This window comes from Humulus lupulus, chromosome X (genome assembly GCF_963169125.1).
Source record: "Humulus lupulus chromosome X, drHumLupu1.1, whole genome shotgun sequence".
NCBI classification, from domain to species: Eukaryota; Viridiplantae; Streptophyta; class Magnoliopsida; order Rosales; family Cannabaceae; genus Humulus; species Humulus lupulus.
The window spans coordinates 184,376,405-184,395,088 of NC_084802.1; the positions used below are offsets into that span (position 1 = coordinate 184,376,405).

At 36.7% G+C, this 18,684-nt stretch overlaps 3 protein-coding genes across 3 annotated transcripts; 2 read left to right on the forward strand and 1 right to left on the reverse strand.

Moving 5' to 3' along the window:
* The first annotated feature begins 1,799 nt into the window (after positions 1-1,799).
* Positions 1,800-4,893, forward strand: LOC133804540 (uncharacterized). The gene is made up of 9 exons (XM_062242696.1): positions 1,800-2,447; positions 2,531-2,587; positions 2,683-2,928; positions 3,015-3,406; positions 3,496-3,595; positions 3,714-3,767; positions 3,891-3,977; positions 4,096-4,221; positions 4,330-4,893. The coding sequence occupies exons 1-9, from the start codon at positions 2,313-2,315 to the stop codon at positions 4,639-4,641; spliced, it is 1,509 nt and encodes a 502-aa protein (XP_062098680.1). The 5' UTR covers positions 1,800-2,312; the 3' UTR covers positions 4,642-4,893.
* Positions 4,894-6,548: 1,655 nt separating this feature from the next.
* LOC133805293 (tetratricopeptide repeat protein SKI3) lies at positions 6,549-16,021 on the forward strand. Its single transcript, XM_062243428.1, has 21 exons — positions 6,549-6,678; positions 6,773-6,856; positions 6,954-7,301; positions 7,395-7,478; positions 7,561-7,611; positions 7,704-7,796; positions 9,448-9,588; positions 9,675-9,755; positions 9,957-10,210; positions 10,280-10,451; positions 11,132-11,247; positions 11,349-11,406; positions 11,731-11,796; positions 12,058-12,270; positions 12,658-12,709; positions 13,086-13,459; positions 13,559-13,653; positions 14,028-14,267; positions 14,594-15,237; positions 15,351-15,560; positions 15,669-16,021. Exons 1-21 carry the CDS (start codon positions 6,676-6,678, stop codon positions 15,848-15,850), a joined length of 3,561 nt encoding a protein of 1,186 aa, XP_062099412.1. The 5' UTR covers positions 6,549-6,675; the 3' UTR covers positions 15,851-16,021.
* Positions 16,022-16,145: 124 nt separating this feature from the next.
* LOC133805294 (protein LYK5) lies at positions 16,146-18,457 on the reverse strand. The gene has a single exon (XM_062243429.1). The coding sequence runs from the start codon at positions 18,279-18,281 to the stop codon at positions 16,311-16,313; it is 1,971 nt and encodes a 656-aa protein (XP_062099413.1). The 5' UTR covers positions 18,282-18,457; the 3' UTR covers positions 16,146-16,310.
* Between the last annotated feature and the right edge of the window lie 227 nt (positions 18,458-18,684).

The following is an 18,684-nucleotide window of genomic DNA, read 5'->3' on the forward strand; positions in this document are numbered from 1 at the left end:
TATATATATATAAATAAGCATATGAATCATGATGAATATAAATGGATGATTAGCCATCTACCCACCTTGTTGAATTCATTGACCGTTGACTAATGGGGACCTCCTCCTAATTCATTCTAATAATTAATAATATTATATGTCTGCTTATTAATTGATTAATTATCAATATTATACAATTAATTCTCCAACAACAATTGTTTGCCTAGCTAGCTCAACTCAACCAACCACAAGGGGCTCCACTCTTCTTTTCTCCATATCTTTATATAATTCTTGAAGTTGATGAAAGTGAACCAAATTAACTATATATACCATAATATTGGATACTAATTGATTTAAAACAGCTAGAAGAAATTAACAAATGTATGATTGGACCAAGTGTTGATGGGCTGTACTTGAAAAAAATATAATGGATTGGACTCAAATAGTTTATGTGCTCCAAGAACAAAGTATATATATATATCATTATTTTGTGAAATATAGCAAAAATAACATAGGTGGTTCTTTTTCTCATATATATCATATCAAAACTCATTTTATTTATGTATTTTTTTTCTTGAAATCCCACTTGAGTTGCTGAATATGATACATCATTTCTTGCAATATATATTTTTTGTTGATTAGTATGCGTTTATTAATTCTTTGCAAAGTAACTTTCCAAATACCCCTTAAAAAAAGTCAGTTATTAATTAAGAGCCTAAAATAATAAGAATAACAATCATAAGAAAAGACATGAAATTAGTTAACATAGTATCCACATGCCAACTCAATATGAGCTTACATAGGCTTGCCAACTCCTTTTATGGGTCCAATTAATGCTTTCATTTACAAGTTTGGCTTTGATCAATAGCTAGCTAGCCTACCTAAGAAGGAATTCTTCTGCACCCATCATTACATTTACACACACACACATATATATATATATATGTGTATTAATTAGTATATATAGAACATTATTTTAATGTCACTCTACAAAATGTGATATTTTTTTTGGGAAAATAGTCTCTAAATAGATTGTCAAGTGTGTTTTAAAGACTAATTCTACTAATTAAAAAAGGGTCTTGGGCAAACTAGCTTTGTTTTTGCAGTCATTATGTATAATAATTTTTTTGTTTTTAAATTCTTTTACACCTCTCCACACTTTATTTGAAATGTCATTTTACAAAATAACATTATAAAAGATTACATTTTTCGCCTATTAGAATTTTAAAAACATGTGCTTAACATATATATAATATTGCAAGTAATGATATCTGTATCAAAAATATACACTCAAATATTACATATAGTGATGTGGCAGTTTAGCCTAACCAATCACATTTATTAAAATTAGGACTCACGGTTTAAAAATCAGTGACACGTTAATGTTTGAGTATATTTTATGTGCACTAGGCCATAATATAATATGCATAGTATATATATATATATATATTATGAATTGATGAGAGAGAGTTGAGCAACTGTGAATGTAATAAGTATGGCCTATAAAAGAAGCAAGGAATCTTGTTAAGGTAGAAGAAGAAAGATTTTAGGTTTAGAGATTGAGACTTGAGTTGAGTGTGTATGTGTGTGTGCCTCCTTCAGTCCCCACCTCCATTAATGATCATTACAGAAACAGCTGTTGTGTTGTGATATGTGACCCTAGCTATTATATATTTAGCTGATGCTAGCTTAACTGTACCATATAATATATAGTAATAGTTAGTACATATATACTAATATTATTAGTATTATTGTTATTATTGTTATTATTTCATCAGGATGTGTTTCAGAGGATGATGATGAATGAATATATAGCCAGAAATAATGAATCAGCTCACCTGCCCCTTCACTCCATTGTCTTCTTTTATTTGGCTTAATTAATCATAACAGTTTACTTTCCTCCACCTAATCTCATGAGTATATATGCATCTCTTCTTTATTAATACTATTACTAATACTGCATTTGTGTACCAACAGATCCATTTTCTAACACTTTCTCTTCCCAAATTCTGTTTTTTTTTTTTCCAATTATAATTATACAAACACCACACCCACTCCATATCTTGTGGTGGGTCATCTGCTTTTATCTACTCAATAATTCTATTTTGGCATTATGGACAGATTTTTTTTTCTTTTTTCTTTTTTCTTTTTTGTGGGCTTACACAATTTACAGTTATTATTAGTTACTTACTTCTGTTTTTCAGAAGCAGAAAACAAAAACTTTCTTTCTAGAAATACAACCATTTGTTGAAATGCCCCTTTGGACTTTTGACTCTGCTACTCTGTTAAGACCACTGTATCAGAAAGAAAGCTTCTGTTTCTGAAATAGAATTATGATGAGGCCTGATAATAGCCGCTCTTCCTCTTCCTCTTGTCCTTCTCCTTCTCTCTCTTATCCTTCCAATGGTGGCTTTCTTAAAAATGTATTTAACATGTCACCAAGGCTGTCTTCCTTTTTTAATCATCCTGTGAGTATGCTTTTTTTTTTCTTCTCTTATTCAACCTACAGACTACAAACAAACACTGAACTTTCTTCTTCATTTTCACACAGTTGGATAGGACTTCATCTTCCCTGGCTCGAGCTTCTACTACCATTAGCACACCTAAGGTGTTCTTTTTATTTTCTTTTGATTATTTGTTAGTCTAATTGGTTAGAGTTGTAGTTGAATTTTAACATGGACTTTTGGGGTTGGAATGAAACAGTCGTCTGCGGCGGAGCTGGAGGAGGAGATAACCACACTTGAGCGTCAGATTTTGAACTTGGAACGCCATCTTCTCTCTCTTTACCGGGCAGCCTTTGATGGCCAATTCTCAACCTTGCCAAGTACTCCTATTAGTACTTGTACTAGTGCTAGAGCTGCCCCTGCTGATGTTGCTGCAGCTGCTGCTTGGACGAGCCCATGTAATCAGAGCCATCTGACTAGCCAAAAAGCCACACCTACTAAAAGGGTAAGTGTAAATCACTCTATAACTCCATCATCTACATTTGATAACTATATATATGAAAAATATGATGATTGTGGTATATATTGCAGGACCATAAAGTTTCAGGACACCGCAGCCTAGCTGATCACCTTGGTGGTTCTTGCCTTAGTGCTGCTCCTGATAGACTGTCACAGGATATAGTGAGATGCATCTCTTCCATTTACTGCAAGCTCGTCACTCCTACTCCTACTCGGCCTCAAGCCCCGGCTATGGCTGTGCTGTCTGCCTCATATTCCTCCTCCTCCTCGACCTCGTCCACCTTGTTTTCTTCCAGAAGTGCTTGTGATAGTTGGAGTCCACGTTACAATAATCACAGTAGTGCCAGTGATGACGGGCTCAAAGAACTCAATGGAGGACCTTATGCAGCTATGATACAAGTTCTCAAGATTCGATTAGATGACGACAGTTTTAGCTTCGCTTCTACAATGTTACAAAATTTCAGGTAACTTGGGTTGGTTGTTTGGTTGCATATATGTTATATCGATCATTGCTTTATTTATTTATCTATTTGTTTCAAATGTGCTGTTTTAGATCATTGGTTAAAAATCTTGAGAAGGTTGACCCAAGAAAGATGAAGCGTGAGGAGAAGCTTGCATTTTGGATCAATATTCATAATGCTCTTGTGATGCATGTATGCATGTACTGGTTTGTTTGTTCATTTATATCATATCATGTCATATTATCATCCATAGAGATGGAGGTTCTTGAGAGTTGAATAACGAGTCTTTCGTTTTGGAATCTAAATGCAGGCACACTTGGCTTACGGCAGTGGCAACCGTGTCAAAAGTGCTTCGGTGTTAAAGGTAAAATAAAGTGGATACTGATACTACTATCAAATAGTCTGAATTGAATGCCCAGGGCAAAATGACTTGATAATTTTAGAGTGTATCCTGTAATTTGTAATCGAATGGCTCATTTTTTTGAAGGCTGCATACAATGTGGGAGGACATTGCATAAATGCTTATGTGATACAGTGCTCCATTTTGGGAATTCGATCGCATCACTCGGCTCCAGTATGTTGTGTTGTTATCTTCTTCTGTACTCTGTCTTAGTATCAAGTGTTTATTATAAGTGAATGTGGTGTGTATAATGTTGTTCTTGATGTGGTGGTGGTGGTGGTGGTGGCTGCAGTGGCTGCAGACACTGTTTCCAGGAAGAAAACTAAAGGCGCGGGGGATAAGACATGAGTACGCCTTGGAGTACCCGGAGCCACTGGTTCATTTTGCTCTCTCTTCAGGGGATTACTTTGATCCTGCGGTATGCTAGCTCTCATGACGTAATCTACTAAAATAGTCCTTTATTTTCCTATTTGAAGAAGTGGGATTGGTTTAATTTAGCTTGTTGTTGTGAAACGATGGATGTTAGGTTCGAGCATACAGCGCAAGGACTGTATTTGAGGATCTGAAAGTAGCGAAGGAAGAGTTCATAGAAGCAAGCGTGCGCATGGAAAGGCAAGGGCAGAGAGAAACAAAGGTGTTGGCGCCGAGAGTGTTGGAGGTGTTCGGAAAGGACATGTCGCTGAGCGCGGAAGGGTTGTTGGAAGTGATCCTTGAAAGCGTGGCAGATGTCGAGAAACGAAAGTGCATCAGCAAGTGCGTGTATCTGCATTGGCTACCGCCACACAACTCAACTTTTCGTTATGTTATTCATCCTGATTTGGCCAAAGGATGCCATTGATTATTCATTTTGTACATATGGACATGGACACACTATTTACAATTCTATAATAGTCGACACTATCAAACCAAAAACAAAACACAACTAAATAACTACTATGGTCATTAATTAATCATTAGCTACAATGCTTTGATCTTTATCAACTGATACTAATACCATGGTTTAGTAAAAATGAAGATACAAAGCATTGTTTATCCTTCGAACTTGTTGGATGTTGATAAATTGAAAATATAACTTTTTCATTTAATACTATTTGGTTAATTATATTTTAAATTAACTTTTCAAGTCATAAAAAAAAATATTTTTATATATTTTTATTAAGTGTAACAAAGATAAATATACTTTTCCAATTTGAGGTATTATGCTTCCTAATACCTTACATTTATTATCTAGGCCAACTTTAAAAATTATTACAAAAATATACCTTCAAACTAGATTTTGCCAAGTTTGCCCCTGCACAATTTCTATCATTTTCCCTCTCTTTTCTTCTCTTTCCTCTTTCTCTCTCACTAGAACATAAATCCCTCTTTTAACACTCATTTCATCATTTTTTTTATATATACTTCTCATTCAAAACAACACATACAATAAATGCTTCATCATCATTGAACAACCTATCATTTTCTTTTTTAATAATTCAAAATCTATTCAAAGCTTAAATCCACGGAAACATTTACTTAAAATACTAATTCATGGATTTCGAACACTTATGTACAATTTTTTTTTTTAGTTTTGTTTGTGTTGTTTTTTTAAATTTAGAACTCTGAAAAATTACCGATTTTCTATTAAAATTGGTGGTTAACGATGGTCTGTGATGGCCCTATAAAAACTTAATTTTTTTAGGCAAAAAATGATGTTAAATTGATGATGTTTAACGATGAACCTATGAAAACTTTATTTTTTTATGCAAAACAATGTCTAATGATGGTTCCGTGAAAATTTAATTTTTGGGGCAAAAGATAACGCTAAATCAATGCTTAACAATGATTTGCAAATAGTTTGCAATAAACTTTGATAAAAACTTTAGTATTGTATAATTTTTCACTTATTTATCGGTTTTATTAGGTGATTTTTTTTTTTTTTTTTTTTTTGTATTTTTTCAATATCTAAACTTTTAGAATATGTAGGATATAGAACAACAAATTTTGAGATATGTTTTTTTGAGGCCATAATCAAGATTAATACTTAAATAATCGATGTTTAGGTTCCACCCATTTTGAACGTGTAAATCTAAAAAAATACCAAAAATAATTTTTTTACATAAAATCGTTAAACGAGTGAAAAATTATGCATCACCAAATTTTCAAATTTTATCGCAAACTACTTAGACTATCGTTAGACGTTGATTTGGCTTCATTTTTCGTCTCAAAAATCAAGTTTTCATGTATCCATCATTGATTTTACCTCAAAAATCAAGTTTTTACAAGATCTTTGTTAAAGCATCAATTTAGCATAAAGTTTTCATGGGACTATTGCTAAACCATCTTTAAGTATCGATTGTAATCTTGATTCTACAATTATTTTGAGAGTTCCAAATCTAAAAAAAAATGAAACAAACAAAACCATAAAATGATATTTCCTCAAAAATAAATAATAGAAAATAAAATAAAACAGAAGGAGAAAACTAAATAAAAAAGTAGAAGACTTTGGAGAAAGAGAATATACTTTAGAAAAAAATAGAGAAATAATTTTGTAATATGTAAAATAAGGAATTGCAAGATTTACAAACAGATAAATACAAATATAATGAGATTAGATAAATATATATATATTTTAAAATAATGAGATTAGATAATTAAATATAAATAAAATTCAAATAAATGTTAAATTGAAATTCCAATCTATGAAAGCAAAAGAAGGATTAAGTATAAAAGCAAAAGCTTCTTCTTCTATCAAACAACGGTAGAGTTAGAGTAGAGACCAACACTCTATTCTTACTTCATTCTCAGGCAACCAAAGTTTCTTCGTTAAGGGTTTTAGCAGAAGCTTAGGGTTTAGGCAAAGCTACTATCTGTGTCTCATTCTCTCCTCGTTATGGTTAGGGCTTCCTTCTCTTCTCTTCTCTTCTCTCTCACTCACTTTACTTATTTTCCAACTCTCTCAGTTTAAGGGTTTTTCTTTTCTGGTACAGGAAGGAGAAAAGGCGGCCGAGCTGCGAATCCTAGAGGAGTCCGTTCAGGCCAATCCTGATGACTTCTCTCTTCATTTTGATCTGGTACGTCCGTCTGCGTTTTTCAATTTTTGTATCTTACGCATTTGTTCATTTCATCAATGGAAACTGAGTCAATACATCAATCAATCACGTATGTAAGGGCGTTTTTCTGTGGGAGAACATGGAGGAGGACAATAAGGCAGTCAAATCATTCAAAGAACAAGCGGCAGAGCACTTCTTAGCCTCCGCCAGACTCAACCCCCAAAACGGCGCCGCATTCAGATACTTGGGGCATTACTATGGCGGACACTCCCTTGATCCTCAGAGAGCTATTAAGTGCTACCAGAGGGCTCTCTCCCTTAATCCTGACGACTCTCTTTCTGGGGAGCCCTTATGCGATTTATTCGACCGCTTAGGAAAGGAGACCTTAGAGGCAGCCGTCTGCCGTGATGCTTCTCACAAGTCTCCCAGGGCCTTTTGGGCCTTTCGGAGATTGGGTTACTTGCAGGTATAAATATATATATATATATATACATGTATCTCGTTTTGTATCTTCCGTCCATTCTCATCTCTACAGTGCTCATTGCTTCTCACTTGGCAGGTTCATCAACGTAAATGGTCAGAAGCTGTGCAGAATCTTCAGCATGCCATTCGAGGTTATCCTGCTTCTGCTGATCTCTGGGAGGTCTGTCCTCTTCGTTTTTCTCTCTTTATCCCTTGAAGCCACTGGGCTTTCAGAAATGTTGATTTTCTATCTTTGTGTTTAGGCTCTTGGCCTTGCCTACAACAGACTAGGCAGGTTTACCGCAGCTATCAAGGTAGGCGAATATTGTTCTATATTCATATAATGTCATGTATGTGGATAACTGACAAAGTAGTCTAACCCCAATTTATTGCTGTATTCTGACAGTCCTATGGGAGAGCCATTGAATTGGAGCCGATGAAAGTCTTTGCATTGGTTGAAAGTGGAAACATTCATTTGATGCTTGGCTCCTTTAAGAAGGTTAGCTTCATCTCTCAGCAATTGTATTCTTTCTTCCCTCATCACTCGTACTTGTTTTAGTTCTACAACAGTGATGTACCCCAACTAGGGAATTCAATGAACAACAGAGATCATAGGCGAAATCATATAGACAATTGGGGATAGAATTTTCTAACAAAGGAAGATCTGATATTTGCTATTGAATGATAAAATGATAAAGAAAACAATTGAACAATGAGGTATTCGAGAGACCTCAACTCTCCCAAGAGCTACTGCTCAATTCATTACAATCAACATGCCCTATTCCTTCTTCTTACCTCCTATTTATACTATCATATTCTCGCTCATATGTAAATTGACCCATATACCCCTTTCCCTCACTACAATGAGCCATATGCCCTTTTATTTCCTATACTCTATTACTCCCGGGGTCTATCAAACAACTTTCAAACCAATTTGCTATTGAATTATCTGTTCTAGCTCTTTTGATAAGTAAGCATGCAATAATGATGTGCAGCTTGTGAAGTTGAACTGCATGCAATTATGTTCTGGCTTGGTGTTCAGTTTCTTTAATAATATCAATATCATAAAGAATCATTTTAATGTTTTGAAGGGAATTGAGCAGTTCCACTAAATTAACCGGGTATAATTTTGAAAGAAAATGCTCTCTAGAAAAGTATTTCATAGATGGACTAACAATACCTTTTTGTGTTTTATTTAAAAAAAATCAGATTAAAGTAAAGTGAGTAATTTTAGACCATTAGTTTAGTAGCATGCTTATCAATATCGTAGCTAGAGTTTGGTTAATAAATTGGAAGAACTTGTTAGCTGAATTTTTGTTAAGCTAAGTGGCATTTGTGAAAAGAAGACAGCTCTTAGATGTGTTGTTGGTGGAAAATGAAGCAGTTGAGGAATACATATTGTTTGAAGTGAAAAGAAGTTTTTATGTTTTATTTTGAATGGCATTTATGATTACATGGATTAAGATTTAATTTGCTCCATCAAGTTTTAGGGATAAGTGGAGATGGTAGATGAATGGTTGTTTAAGTTCTGCTTCTTTTTTAAGTACTAATAATTGGTAGACCAAGAGTAAGATTTTGTGCATCAAGATGACTTAGAGGAGTTGATCTAGTGTCACCTTCTAAGTTAACATTGGTGGTAGATGTACTAGGAAGGTTGTGAATCAGGCAATAGAAGTTTCGTTGTTTGAACATTTTAGGGTTCAGTTTGCACTTTGCAGATGATTCTTTATTTTTTCTCAAGGGTCAGAAGGAAAATTTCTTAAATTTTACACGGGTTCTACTTGTAACACATGAGACATTTGATTGGAATTTTTTGGCTTTGTTAGAAGTAAGATGAAAGTATGTGGAACTGTATGGTGATGGCAGTCTTCTGAGTTATATGGTTGAGAAGATTGAAGAGAAGGAACTTGATTTGTTATCTTTTGTGAGAAAATATGAAGTTCTTGCTTCTCTGTGGGCTTCAGTGTCAAAAGAATATAAACATTTTCTGCTATCTTTGATTACTCTTTGTTGGAAAAACACTTTAAATTGTGGTGTTTACTTATAGCTTTAGGTTTTCAGTTTGTTTGCTGTTTTTCTTTTTAAATATATATAATTTTCTTCAGATTTTTATTTATAATGGAAGTTCTGTTTCTTGTTTAAAAAAAAAGGGAATTGAGCAGTTCCGTCATGCTCTGGAGATCTCACCTGGATGCATATCTGCAAACTACGGGCTTGCTTCCGGGTTGCTTGGTTGGGCCAAGGAATGTATTTATTTGGGAGCGTTTCAATGGGGAGCTACATTGTTAGAGGTAAGAAACTTCTTTTCTTTTTATTTTTATTTTTTATTTTGTTGAGAAAGTCTGTCCTCTTTGCAACCTTTTTGATCTGTTTACAGGAAGCATCTAAAGTTGCCAGAGAAAGTATGCGCTTAGCTGGAAATTTATCGTGTATTTGGAAACTGCACGGTGATATTCAGGTATGGTGCTCTAAAGGTACAGGCATGCTATATTCACTCCACATCTCTACCCTTTACTCCATTTACGGAGTTTTTTTTTTTCATTCATCAATTTTTCACCCTCTAAAGTAACGCAAGTTTTCTTATTTCATCCTATGTCATAATATGATTGTTTCCAAATGACTCAGTTAATAATGATGGATGTCTTCCATTTTCTGCTAGCTCACATATGCTAAATGTTATCCCTGGATGGAAGAGAGCCAGAATTTAGAACTTAGCGTTAGCGTTGAAGCTTTTAATGTCTCCATCATTTCCTGGAAACATGTTTGCTGTTTGGCTGCAACTTCTGCTAGACGCTCATATCAACGAGCTTTGCTCTTGACCCCGTGGGAAGCTAATATCTATACAGATATAGCAATAAGTTCAGATATTATCCACACTTTCACCAAGTGTTCTGGTCTTGACATAAATGCTTGGTATGATTTTCTCATTTTGTATGATTCAATTTCATGTTGCTTTCTTGTACTTACCATTTTTGTTACCAGGCAGCCACCAGAGAAGATGGCCTTGGGGGCCTTGTTACTTGAACCTGAAAATTATGAGTTCTGGGTGGCTCTGGGATGTTTATCTAATTTTAATCCATTGAAACAACATTCTTTGATTCGGGGTTTGCAATTGGATGTATCTCTAGCTGTTGCTTGGTCCTACTTAGGCAAGGTACTATCTCACATCCTTAATTTGATTGTTTATTCCTTTCTAAGTTTGTAGGCAAGGTACTATCTCACATCCTTAATTTCTCTTCTTCACTTTTTATATAATTATTTTGCAACCTTTTATTGGAAGTGGGAATTGAGGAAATAATAAAAGAGTATTGTTCAAAGTGCTGTCTCATACTGAATCAGGTTTTGTACAGAAACTATTAAAATTTTAGTTCAGGGTTTGCTTTTGAGCATTGGCTTTGTCACAGTTGATATGTAGATTAAAATTGAACAAACAATGCGTAGGATGGGTTGGTGGCACTTCGGTTTGTGTTTTGAGCCTTTGAATGTTATGCATAATGCAATAAACTTATATTTTTGTGGTCTTAAATCTTCTCCGTACCTAGGATGGCTCACCTAATTTATCTGTGGTGTTTATTGAGTAATATGGTGAAAGTGGAAAATTCACAAGGTCTGAGATTCCAGTCCTTCCTGGATACATACACAGCCCTTGAATGTACATAGAGTTAGGTGAGGAGCCAAGTTTTTATAAAAATAAAAATGGTTAATGTAAAAATGAGTTCTTATATTCCGTGCAGCTCTATCTTTGCTACTTGAAAACATTAGGTAGCAGCATCTTCTGAAGCTAAGTTCGTTTGTTTGATTATTTTTTTTTCTGGGTATCATTTCCTTTCTCAGATCTATAGGGGAATGGATGAGAAGCAACTGGCAAGGCTTGCTTTTGATTGTTCCAGAAGCATAGATCCTTCACTGGCATTACCATGGGCTGGCATGTCAGCTGATTTTCATGCTAGGTAATTGTTGAAAGTATTCATTTCGAACGTGAACTGCATGATTTGTATAAAAGTATTCCCCTGAGGCCATATTAACTAGAGAATACACTTCTTATTTTCAGGGAGCCTGCACCAGATGAAGCTTTTGAGAGTTGTTTACGAGCTGTTCAGACACTTCCTGTAATCCATATGCCCTTTTACTTTTCTAATATGGCTGATATTAAAAAGAGTAGTTATTGAATTTTATCTATCAATGTAAATTTTATATTCATTCTTATGCTTTTCTAATGTATTTTGTAGGAATGAATAGTGGATGGATTTATTTAATTTACTGTGATTTAAGTTTCATGAAGATTTTAGGCTGATGGGAAATTATTGGATTTAGTGGCCATTTCCCTTTTAATACCTTAACTTCATTTGCACTCAATTATCAGCCTGTTGTAGCTTCATTGGCTTGTCTTTTGATCTTTGCTTAGCCATTTTTTAAAATTTTGTTTCATGCAGCTTGCAGAATTCCAAATCGGTCTCGCAAAGCTTGCTGTAGTTTCAGGGCATCTTTCATCTCCACAGGTTAGAGTAGTTTGAGATTGATGAGGATTTCATGGAGGTGTTTTGCCTTTGCTGGTCTCTTTTGGTTCCAAATGTTTTTTATTTACTTTAATAAAATAGTTATTGTTCTCTTTCTTTTCTGATTTATTATTATTATTTTTGTTTTGAATGAGGATTTCATAGAGATGGTGTTGAGTTTTGTTGTTGGTTGGGTTGGATAAGCGACAATGACTAAAATGGCTTCAGAACCTCAATCTTTTTGCTGTTAATTTTTTATTGCAGGTTTATGGAGCTATCAGGCAGGCCGTGCAGCGCGCACCTTACTGTCCTGAGTCCCATAATTTAAAAGGGCTGGTTTGTGAGGCACGATTTGAGTATCAAAGTGCTGCTACTTCCTATAGGCTAGCACTCTGTGCGCTCACCAATCTTTCAACAGGTTTTTCAAAATCTCAAATCAGAGATATATCAATTAATTTGGCCAGATCACTTTTTAAGGTAAAGCATTTATGTATCTTTATGTTTGTGATTGAACTATACAGTTCAATCAATTTGTGTGTGCGTGTTGCGTGTGCATGTGTCTCTGTGTGTGTGCGTCTGTGTCTGTCTGTCTGTGTGCGCATGCGTGTGTTTCTGTGTCTATGTCTCTGTGTTGCGTGTGCATGTGTGCGCATTTGGTACGCGCACGCATGCGTGTGCGTGGGTACGCGCACGTGTGCGTGTGTAACAGAACATGAATATTTGTAAACAAAGTAAAAGGTTATTTATTTTTATTTTCATGTTTGAAATATCTTATTTCCCACACGGCACTGTATGTTAAATGCGTTTCACTTTTTTATTTTATTTTTATATATCTGCTTTAGCCAATACTTTCATTTGGTGCAGGCAGGGAATGCTCTTGATGCTGTAGAGGAATGTGAAAAGTTAAAGAAAGCAGGTTCTAAGTTTATAACTCAACTTGCAACTTGGACTTCTTTTTGTGTGGGGCCAAATAGTGGGATTGAGATTGTTTTTTTTTCTTTCTTTCTAATTTTAGCTAAATTATTCTAGCCTTGATACTGAAACTTGAGACAGGCTCGTGTTATTTATCTTAACCTGTCCATCTTCTGGTTTCTTTTTATTTCAAACTCTTCCAATGTGAATTTTACCGCAAAAATTAGCAGATTTTAGGTTAACATATTTTCCCAAGCTTGTTGGTTTTCTGATGCTGTTTTCATTGTTTTTATTGCTGTTAACCTTTACTCTCGCTACTGCTTTGAAACTCTTACTTTTGCAATTCCTATTTTTTTTAATTTTTATACTTGATGGTTTAGGATTGCTTGACGAGGAAGGTCTGCAAATATATGCTTTATCCCTATGGAAACTTGGTGAAAGTAATTTAGCCCTTTCTGTGGCAAAAAATCTTGCTGCTAATGTTTCTACTATGGAGCATAATTCTGTTGCTGCCCCTATCAGTTTAATCTGCCGGTTGCTTTATTACATTTCTGGACTAGACTCAGCTATCAATATTATTCTTAAAATGCCAAAGGAGCTGTTTCAGAGTTCAAAAATCAGCTTTATAGTGTCTGCCATTCATGCTCTTGATGGAAGTAATCGACTCGAGTCAGTTGTTTCTAGTAGTCGTAAATTTGTTAAATCTCATGAAGATATAAGCGGAATGCACTTTCTAATAGCTCTTGGTAAACTAGTAAGTTTTCTTTTCATACTTCATTGAGATTATTCTATATTGTTTAGTCTACTTGATCTGAATATTATCAGATATTTTATTTATTTCGCTGTTATGCAGTTGAAAAATGGATCAGGACATTCTATTGGAATACAGAGTGGAGTGGCTCATCTTAGAAAAGTTATTCACATGTATCCTAACAGTTGTTTGTTAAGGTATTTAATAACAAGAGTGATGCATTAATGTGTGATGTCTAAAAGTATGCTTATGTCAGAGCCTGGGGTCTAAATCTAATCAATTTTTCAATCATTGATGTCTAAGCTATGCTGAGTTTAGCACCTTGATATTATTTTCTCCCTTTTTCCTCAGTATACACCTTAGTTCTTGCCCAAAATCTAGTTTAAAATATTGATAAAAACCATATAAATTTAGATATCAAGATCTCTCACAAGTTGGGGATAAAATTTGTTACACGGCATACTTTTTTTGTTAACATAACTAGAACTTGATCGAAAGAATGACAAAGAAGGCTTATATACTAGTTGTTGTTGTTTGCAACGGTTTATCTAACAAAATATGCTGTAAGCAGGAACCTTCTAGGTTATTTTTTGCTATCTGGTGAAGAATGGAATGATACTCACCTTGCTACTAGGTGCTGTAACGGGAATGCTTCTTGCTCTCCAATCGATGGTTTGAAAACAGCATATGAAATTGTTGGTGCTGGAGCAGTTGCTTGCTATGCAATTAGCAGTAATAACCCAATGTTTTCTTTCCCAACTTGTCAAAATCAATGTCTGAATGAACTCGGAGCTATCCCGCAACTGCAGAAGTACTGAACTTGTCCTTTTCTTATATATCAATTGAAAGGCATCTTTTTTTCTTTTCTTTCTTATATAGCTTTAAAAGAAAGCTTTATGTTTTGGGTTTTGAGAAGCAAATTCTTCTTGAGTTTTAAGAAATAGGTGAAAAAATAAAAGGAAATCATATTCCCATTCAGATAGAAGTTGTAAGGGATGTTCCATATAGGCCTTCAAATTTGAATCAGTTTCTTTAAAAGTTGGAAAGTGAAAAGAATAGGCAAACCAGATATTGAGGACCATTTTTGCTTGTTCCTTTTATTTGTTCTTTTATCTGATCCATTTTCTTAATGTGCAGATGCTTGCGCCAAGAACCATGGAATAGGACTGTGAGATATTTACTTATTCTTAATTTACTCCAGAAAGCACGCGAAGAAAGATTTCCTCGTAATCTATGTACTATGCTCGTACGGCTAATCTCTGTGGCTCTTTCAAATGAATGTTATTCTGAGACTGAAGTGTCTTATCAATATGAAAAATTCCAACTTCTACTTTGTGCTTCTGAGATCAGTTTGCAAAGTGGAAATCAAAATGGTTGTATCAAGTATGCCAAAGTTGCTTCAGCGATTGCAATTCCCAATAGTTATCTCTTTTTTGCACATTTGCTTTTATGCCGTGCCTATGCATCGGATGGTGATATTATGAACCTTAAAAAAGAGTACTTAAGATGTTTGGAGTTGGAGACGGATTGTGATATTGGTTGGATTTGTCTAAAAATGATTGAAGCACAATATACTTTGCAAAATGGTTCGAATATCTTAGAGCTGTACATTAAAGATTGGGTAGTGGGAGAGAAGAAATCATGGAATGCTTGGATGGCTCTATATAATCTAGTGCAAGGTTTGATTGCCATACAGAAGCAGGATCTTCCTTCAGCGAAGGAGTTTCTCGAACAAGCTTGTACATTGGCAAGTGCTGAAAGCTGCCTCCAGTTCTGTTATGGTATATTCATTTGTCTCTACTGATTTTATCTAGGATTTTTCAGTTAATGTCTTCTATTTCATTCCTTTCCATTTCATTTGTGATGTGAGTAATAAGATAAGTGATGGGTCCAGGTGCCACCTGTTTAGAACTTGCCAAGGAGGGGTGTGATTCAGAGTTGTTATCGTTTGCAATTAGGAGTCTTACTAAAGCTAAAAAAGCTTGTGTTACTACTATTCCTCTACCTATCATCTCAGCATTATTGGCACAAGCTGAGGGAAGCCTTGGCTCTAAAGAGAAGTGGGAGAAAAACTTGCGCCTGGAATGGTATACTTGGTCACCAGGTTGGTTGGTTGTGTCCACTAACATACCTTACATTACAGTACATTCACAAATGAAATGTGGGTTATTATTCTAAAGTGTGTATATATGTTATTGTATATTGTGTGTAGAGATGAGGCCTGCAGAGCTTTTCTTCCAAATGCATTTGCTTGCAAAAGAATCGAAAGGTGGACCAAAATCTTCTTCCAATGTGGAGTACTGTCAGAGTCCACTGAGATGGGTTCTCAGGGCTGTTCACACTAATCCTTCTTGCATGCGATATTGGAAGGTGTTGCAGAAGCTACTTGATTAATAATTTACCTGCCTTTGTAGCTCATCAACTTTAACACAATCTCATTCTCATCATGTTTATGTAAATTATTACATGTTTTTGTAAATTATATCATACTCTGTCTCTGTTTTGACCAATCGCCATGGAAGTTTTCACAGCTATAAATACGTAAACACAGCTCTACTTTTTCTATATTTTAATTATTATTTGCTGTATGTGATCATAATATATTATATGTAACCCTTGAGAATCGTTTAAGATGTGATGGCTCAATCAACTAATTATTTATATTAATAACTTAATATTTTATACTAACTTTAAAAAGGAAGAGAAACTATTGATTTAGTATCATCAGCAAACTCTGACGTTGTCCTTGTCATATTTTACATACAATTTTGCTTAACTCATCATCATTGGTATGACTATGAGAAGAAGAATATGAAGATAGCTTAATAAGCTGGCTTCTTCTACCACGGTTCCTCTACCTGGAGTGTTGGAGCTCGTCTGAGGGATCCCAGTCCCGAGTAGATGAACGAATCTTGGACAGTGTCACGAGAACCTCAGTGATGTCTGGACGAGAATTAAGGTCTGGAGCCACACATGCCTTGGCCAACTGAGCCATGGGGAAGGCCAAATCCAAGGGGTACTCGCGCTTCAATGCAGCATCCATGAACTCTCGAAGCTTCTCCCTCACGTTGTCTCCATCCAACACATTTCTTATCACCCACTCCGATACCAACTCCTTCCCCTTCTCACCGCCACCGGCTTCGCCTGCTGCTGATCTGCCGGACAAGAGCTCTAACAGAATGACTCCGTATGCGAAAACATCAAGCTTTGAAGTGACTAAGCCGCTCTCAATGTACTCGGGCGCCATGTAGCCCTGTGTTCCAACCACATGTCTGGTCAAGTGGGGTTGGTTGTGTTCCTCCTCATTCTCCACCACTCTTGCCAACCCAAAGTTTGAAACTTTGGCTCTCATGGTCGCATCCAAGACGATGTTGCTGCTCTTCAAGTTCTTGTGGATGTAAGGAGGGTTAGCAAAGTTGTGTAAGTAGTTGATGGCATCGGCCACATCGTAGGCAATCTCCACTCTTTGCTTCCAAGATAGTGTGTTGTGTTGCGGTTGTTGCAGCCAGTCGCTGAGAGAGCCATTCTGGGCGTACTCGTACACCAGGTAGCTGTTTCCTCCGCTCACGCACAGACCCGAGAGCCTGATTATGTTGGAGTGGTTGATGCGCTTCAATATGTTGATCTCGTCGGAGATGTCTCCTTTCATCACTTTAATGGCAGCCTCGTCACCTTTGAAGCTTCCCCTGTAAACGGACCCTCTGATCTTGTTCTTTTCACTGAAAAAGTCAGTAGCTTTCTGCAGCTCATCGAGCTTGTAAATGGTCAAGGAATCCACCGCCGAACGTAGTGCCCCTTGAGAAGAAACAGTTGACCAGGACGAAGAAGAGGTTCCCGGAACAGTATAGTACGAATTGGAGGACACCTTCATGGACGGCGGTAATGACGTGGAAAGCTGTTTGGGCTTTTGAGTGCGGCGGCGGCGTCGTTGGAAGAAGAAGAAGGCGGCGGCGATGGCTGCTAAGAAGAGTAAAGCAGCTCCAATGGCAACACCCACCACAAGCCACTTAGTTGAAGAATTGTGATTGGGAGTTATGGGAGGTTGCGCCGGAGGAGGAGGTGATGGTGGTGGCGAGGCTGGTTCTTCAAGGGAAGGCTCGGTGGTGAGAGGGACCAGAAGGGGTGTGAATGGGTATATGTTATCCGAGGAAGAGAGGCGATTGGCAGCGGGCAAAGACTCGGGTTGTACGCCGAATCGAGCAGCGATGGAAGCAAAGCTATCGCGCCAGGTGACGAGGTAAAGAAGAAGGTACTTGACAGCGGAGGAGTTCTGGGAGCGAGTGGGACAAGCACACCTGAGAGGGATCTGGATTTTGAGGCCGACGGAGAGGTTTTTGTCTCCGACGGAGTTTTGTGCCATGATAGACTGACATGTGGTGAGGCCCTGAAAGGTGTTGTTGGCGACGCTGAAGTAAGTCTCGGAGCGTTCCTTGAGGATGTAGGAGACGTTGTGCTGGTAGTAGGAGTTATCTCCTCCGGCGGTGCAAGAGCAGTTGACGGGGACGATGACAAGGTTGTTGGTGGGAATGGGGTCGACGTCGGAGATGTTGTTGGCTCTGGCGATGAGGACGGGCTCGGAGCCGAGAAGGAAGGCGATGGAAGGGGGAGAGTTGTAGGGAGGGAGGGATCGGAAGGTGAGGTAGGAGACGCAGGTCGGGGCGACGCCGTTGCAGACGAAGCCGTCGGTGGTATTGAAGTGGTTGTAGCAGTCGAGTTGTTTGTTGTTAACGTAGCTCTGCTGGGCTTTGTTCGTTTGGATTTGGAACATTACCCATATCACAGTCCACACCCGAAGCTTAAACATCTTCGTTTCCATCTTCATCATCTCCGGCGGTGTGGTCTGGTCTGATCACAGACTCCTTGGATTCGGACGAGTCTATAATGTAATGATAAGAAACACAGTTCACTTGACGCGTCTTTATTTGACTTCCAACCCCACTTGCACGACACGCGTTGGACCATTAATATCTTAGTCTAAAGAAGACTAGGACTTTGGTACAAAGCCACACGTTGGACTTCGTTTCAATGACAATGCTGTACGATCAAAACCCAAAAAACGACATGACGTTTACCATATATAAATATATATGAAGAAGAAGCTCTCTGTAACATTTTCACAAACACTTGGAGATGAGAGTTGTGAGTAAAAGAAACAACTGTATGATGGTGTAATAACAGGGAAGATGGCATTTAGTTTAGTTATAGAAAGCTTGCAATGGTTTGTTTGT

Coding starts and splice junctions, on each gene's coding strand:
- LOC133804540 (XM_062242696.1), top strand. CDS start 2,313: ATGATGAGGCCTGATAATAGCCGCTCTTCCTCTTCCTCTTGTCCTTCT. Junction 3,978..4,095: donor GATCGCATCACTCGGCTCCA/GTATGTTGTGTT, acceptor TGGTGGCTGCAG/TGGCTGCAGACACTGTTTCC. Junction 4,222..4,329: donor GGGATTACTTTGATCCTGCG/GTATGCTAGCTC, acceptor GATGGATGTTAG/GTTCGAGCATACAGCGCAAG.
- LOC133805293 (XM_062243428.1), top strand. Junction 9,756..9,956: donor AACTGCACGGTGATATTCAG/GTATGGTGCTCT, acceptor ATTTTCTGCTAG/CTCACATATGCTAAATGTTA. Junction 12,710..13,085: donor TGAAAAGTTAAAGAAAGCAG/GTTCTAAGTTTA, acceptor TTGATGGTTTAG/GATTGCTTGACGAGGAAGGT.
- LOC133805294 (XM_062243429.1), bottom strand. CDS start 18,281: ATGATGAAGATGGAAACGAAGATGTTTAAGCTTCGGGTGTGGACTGTG.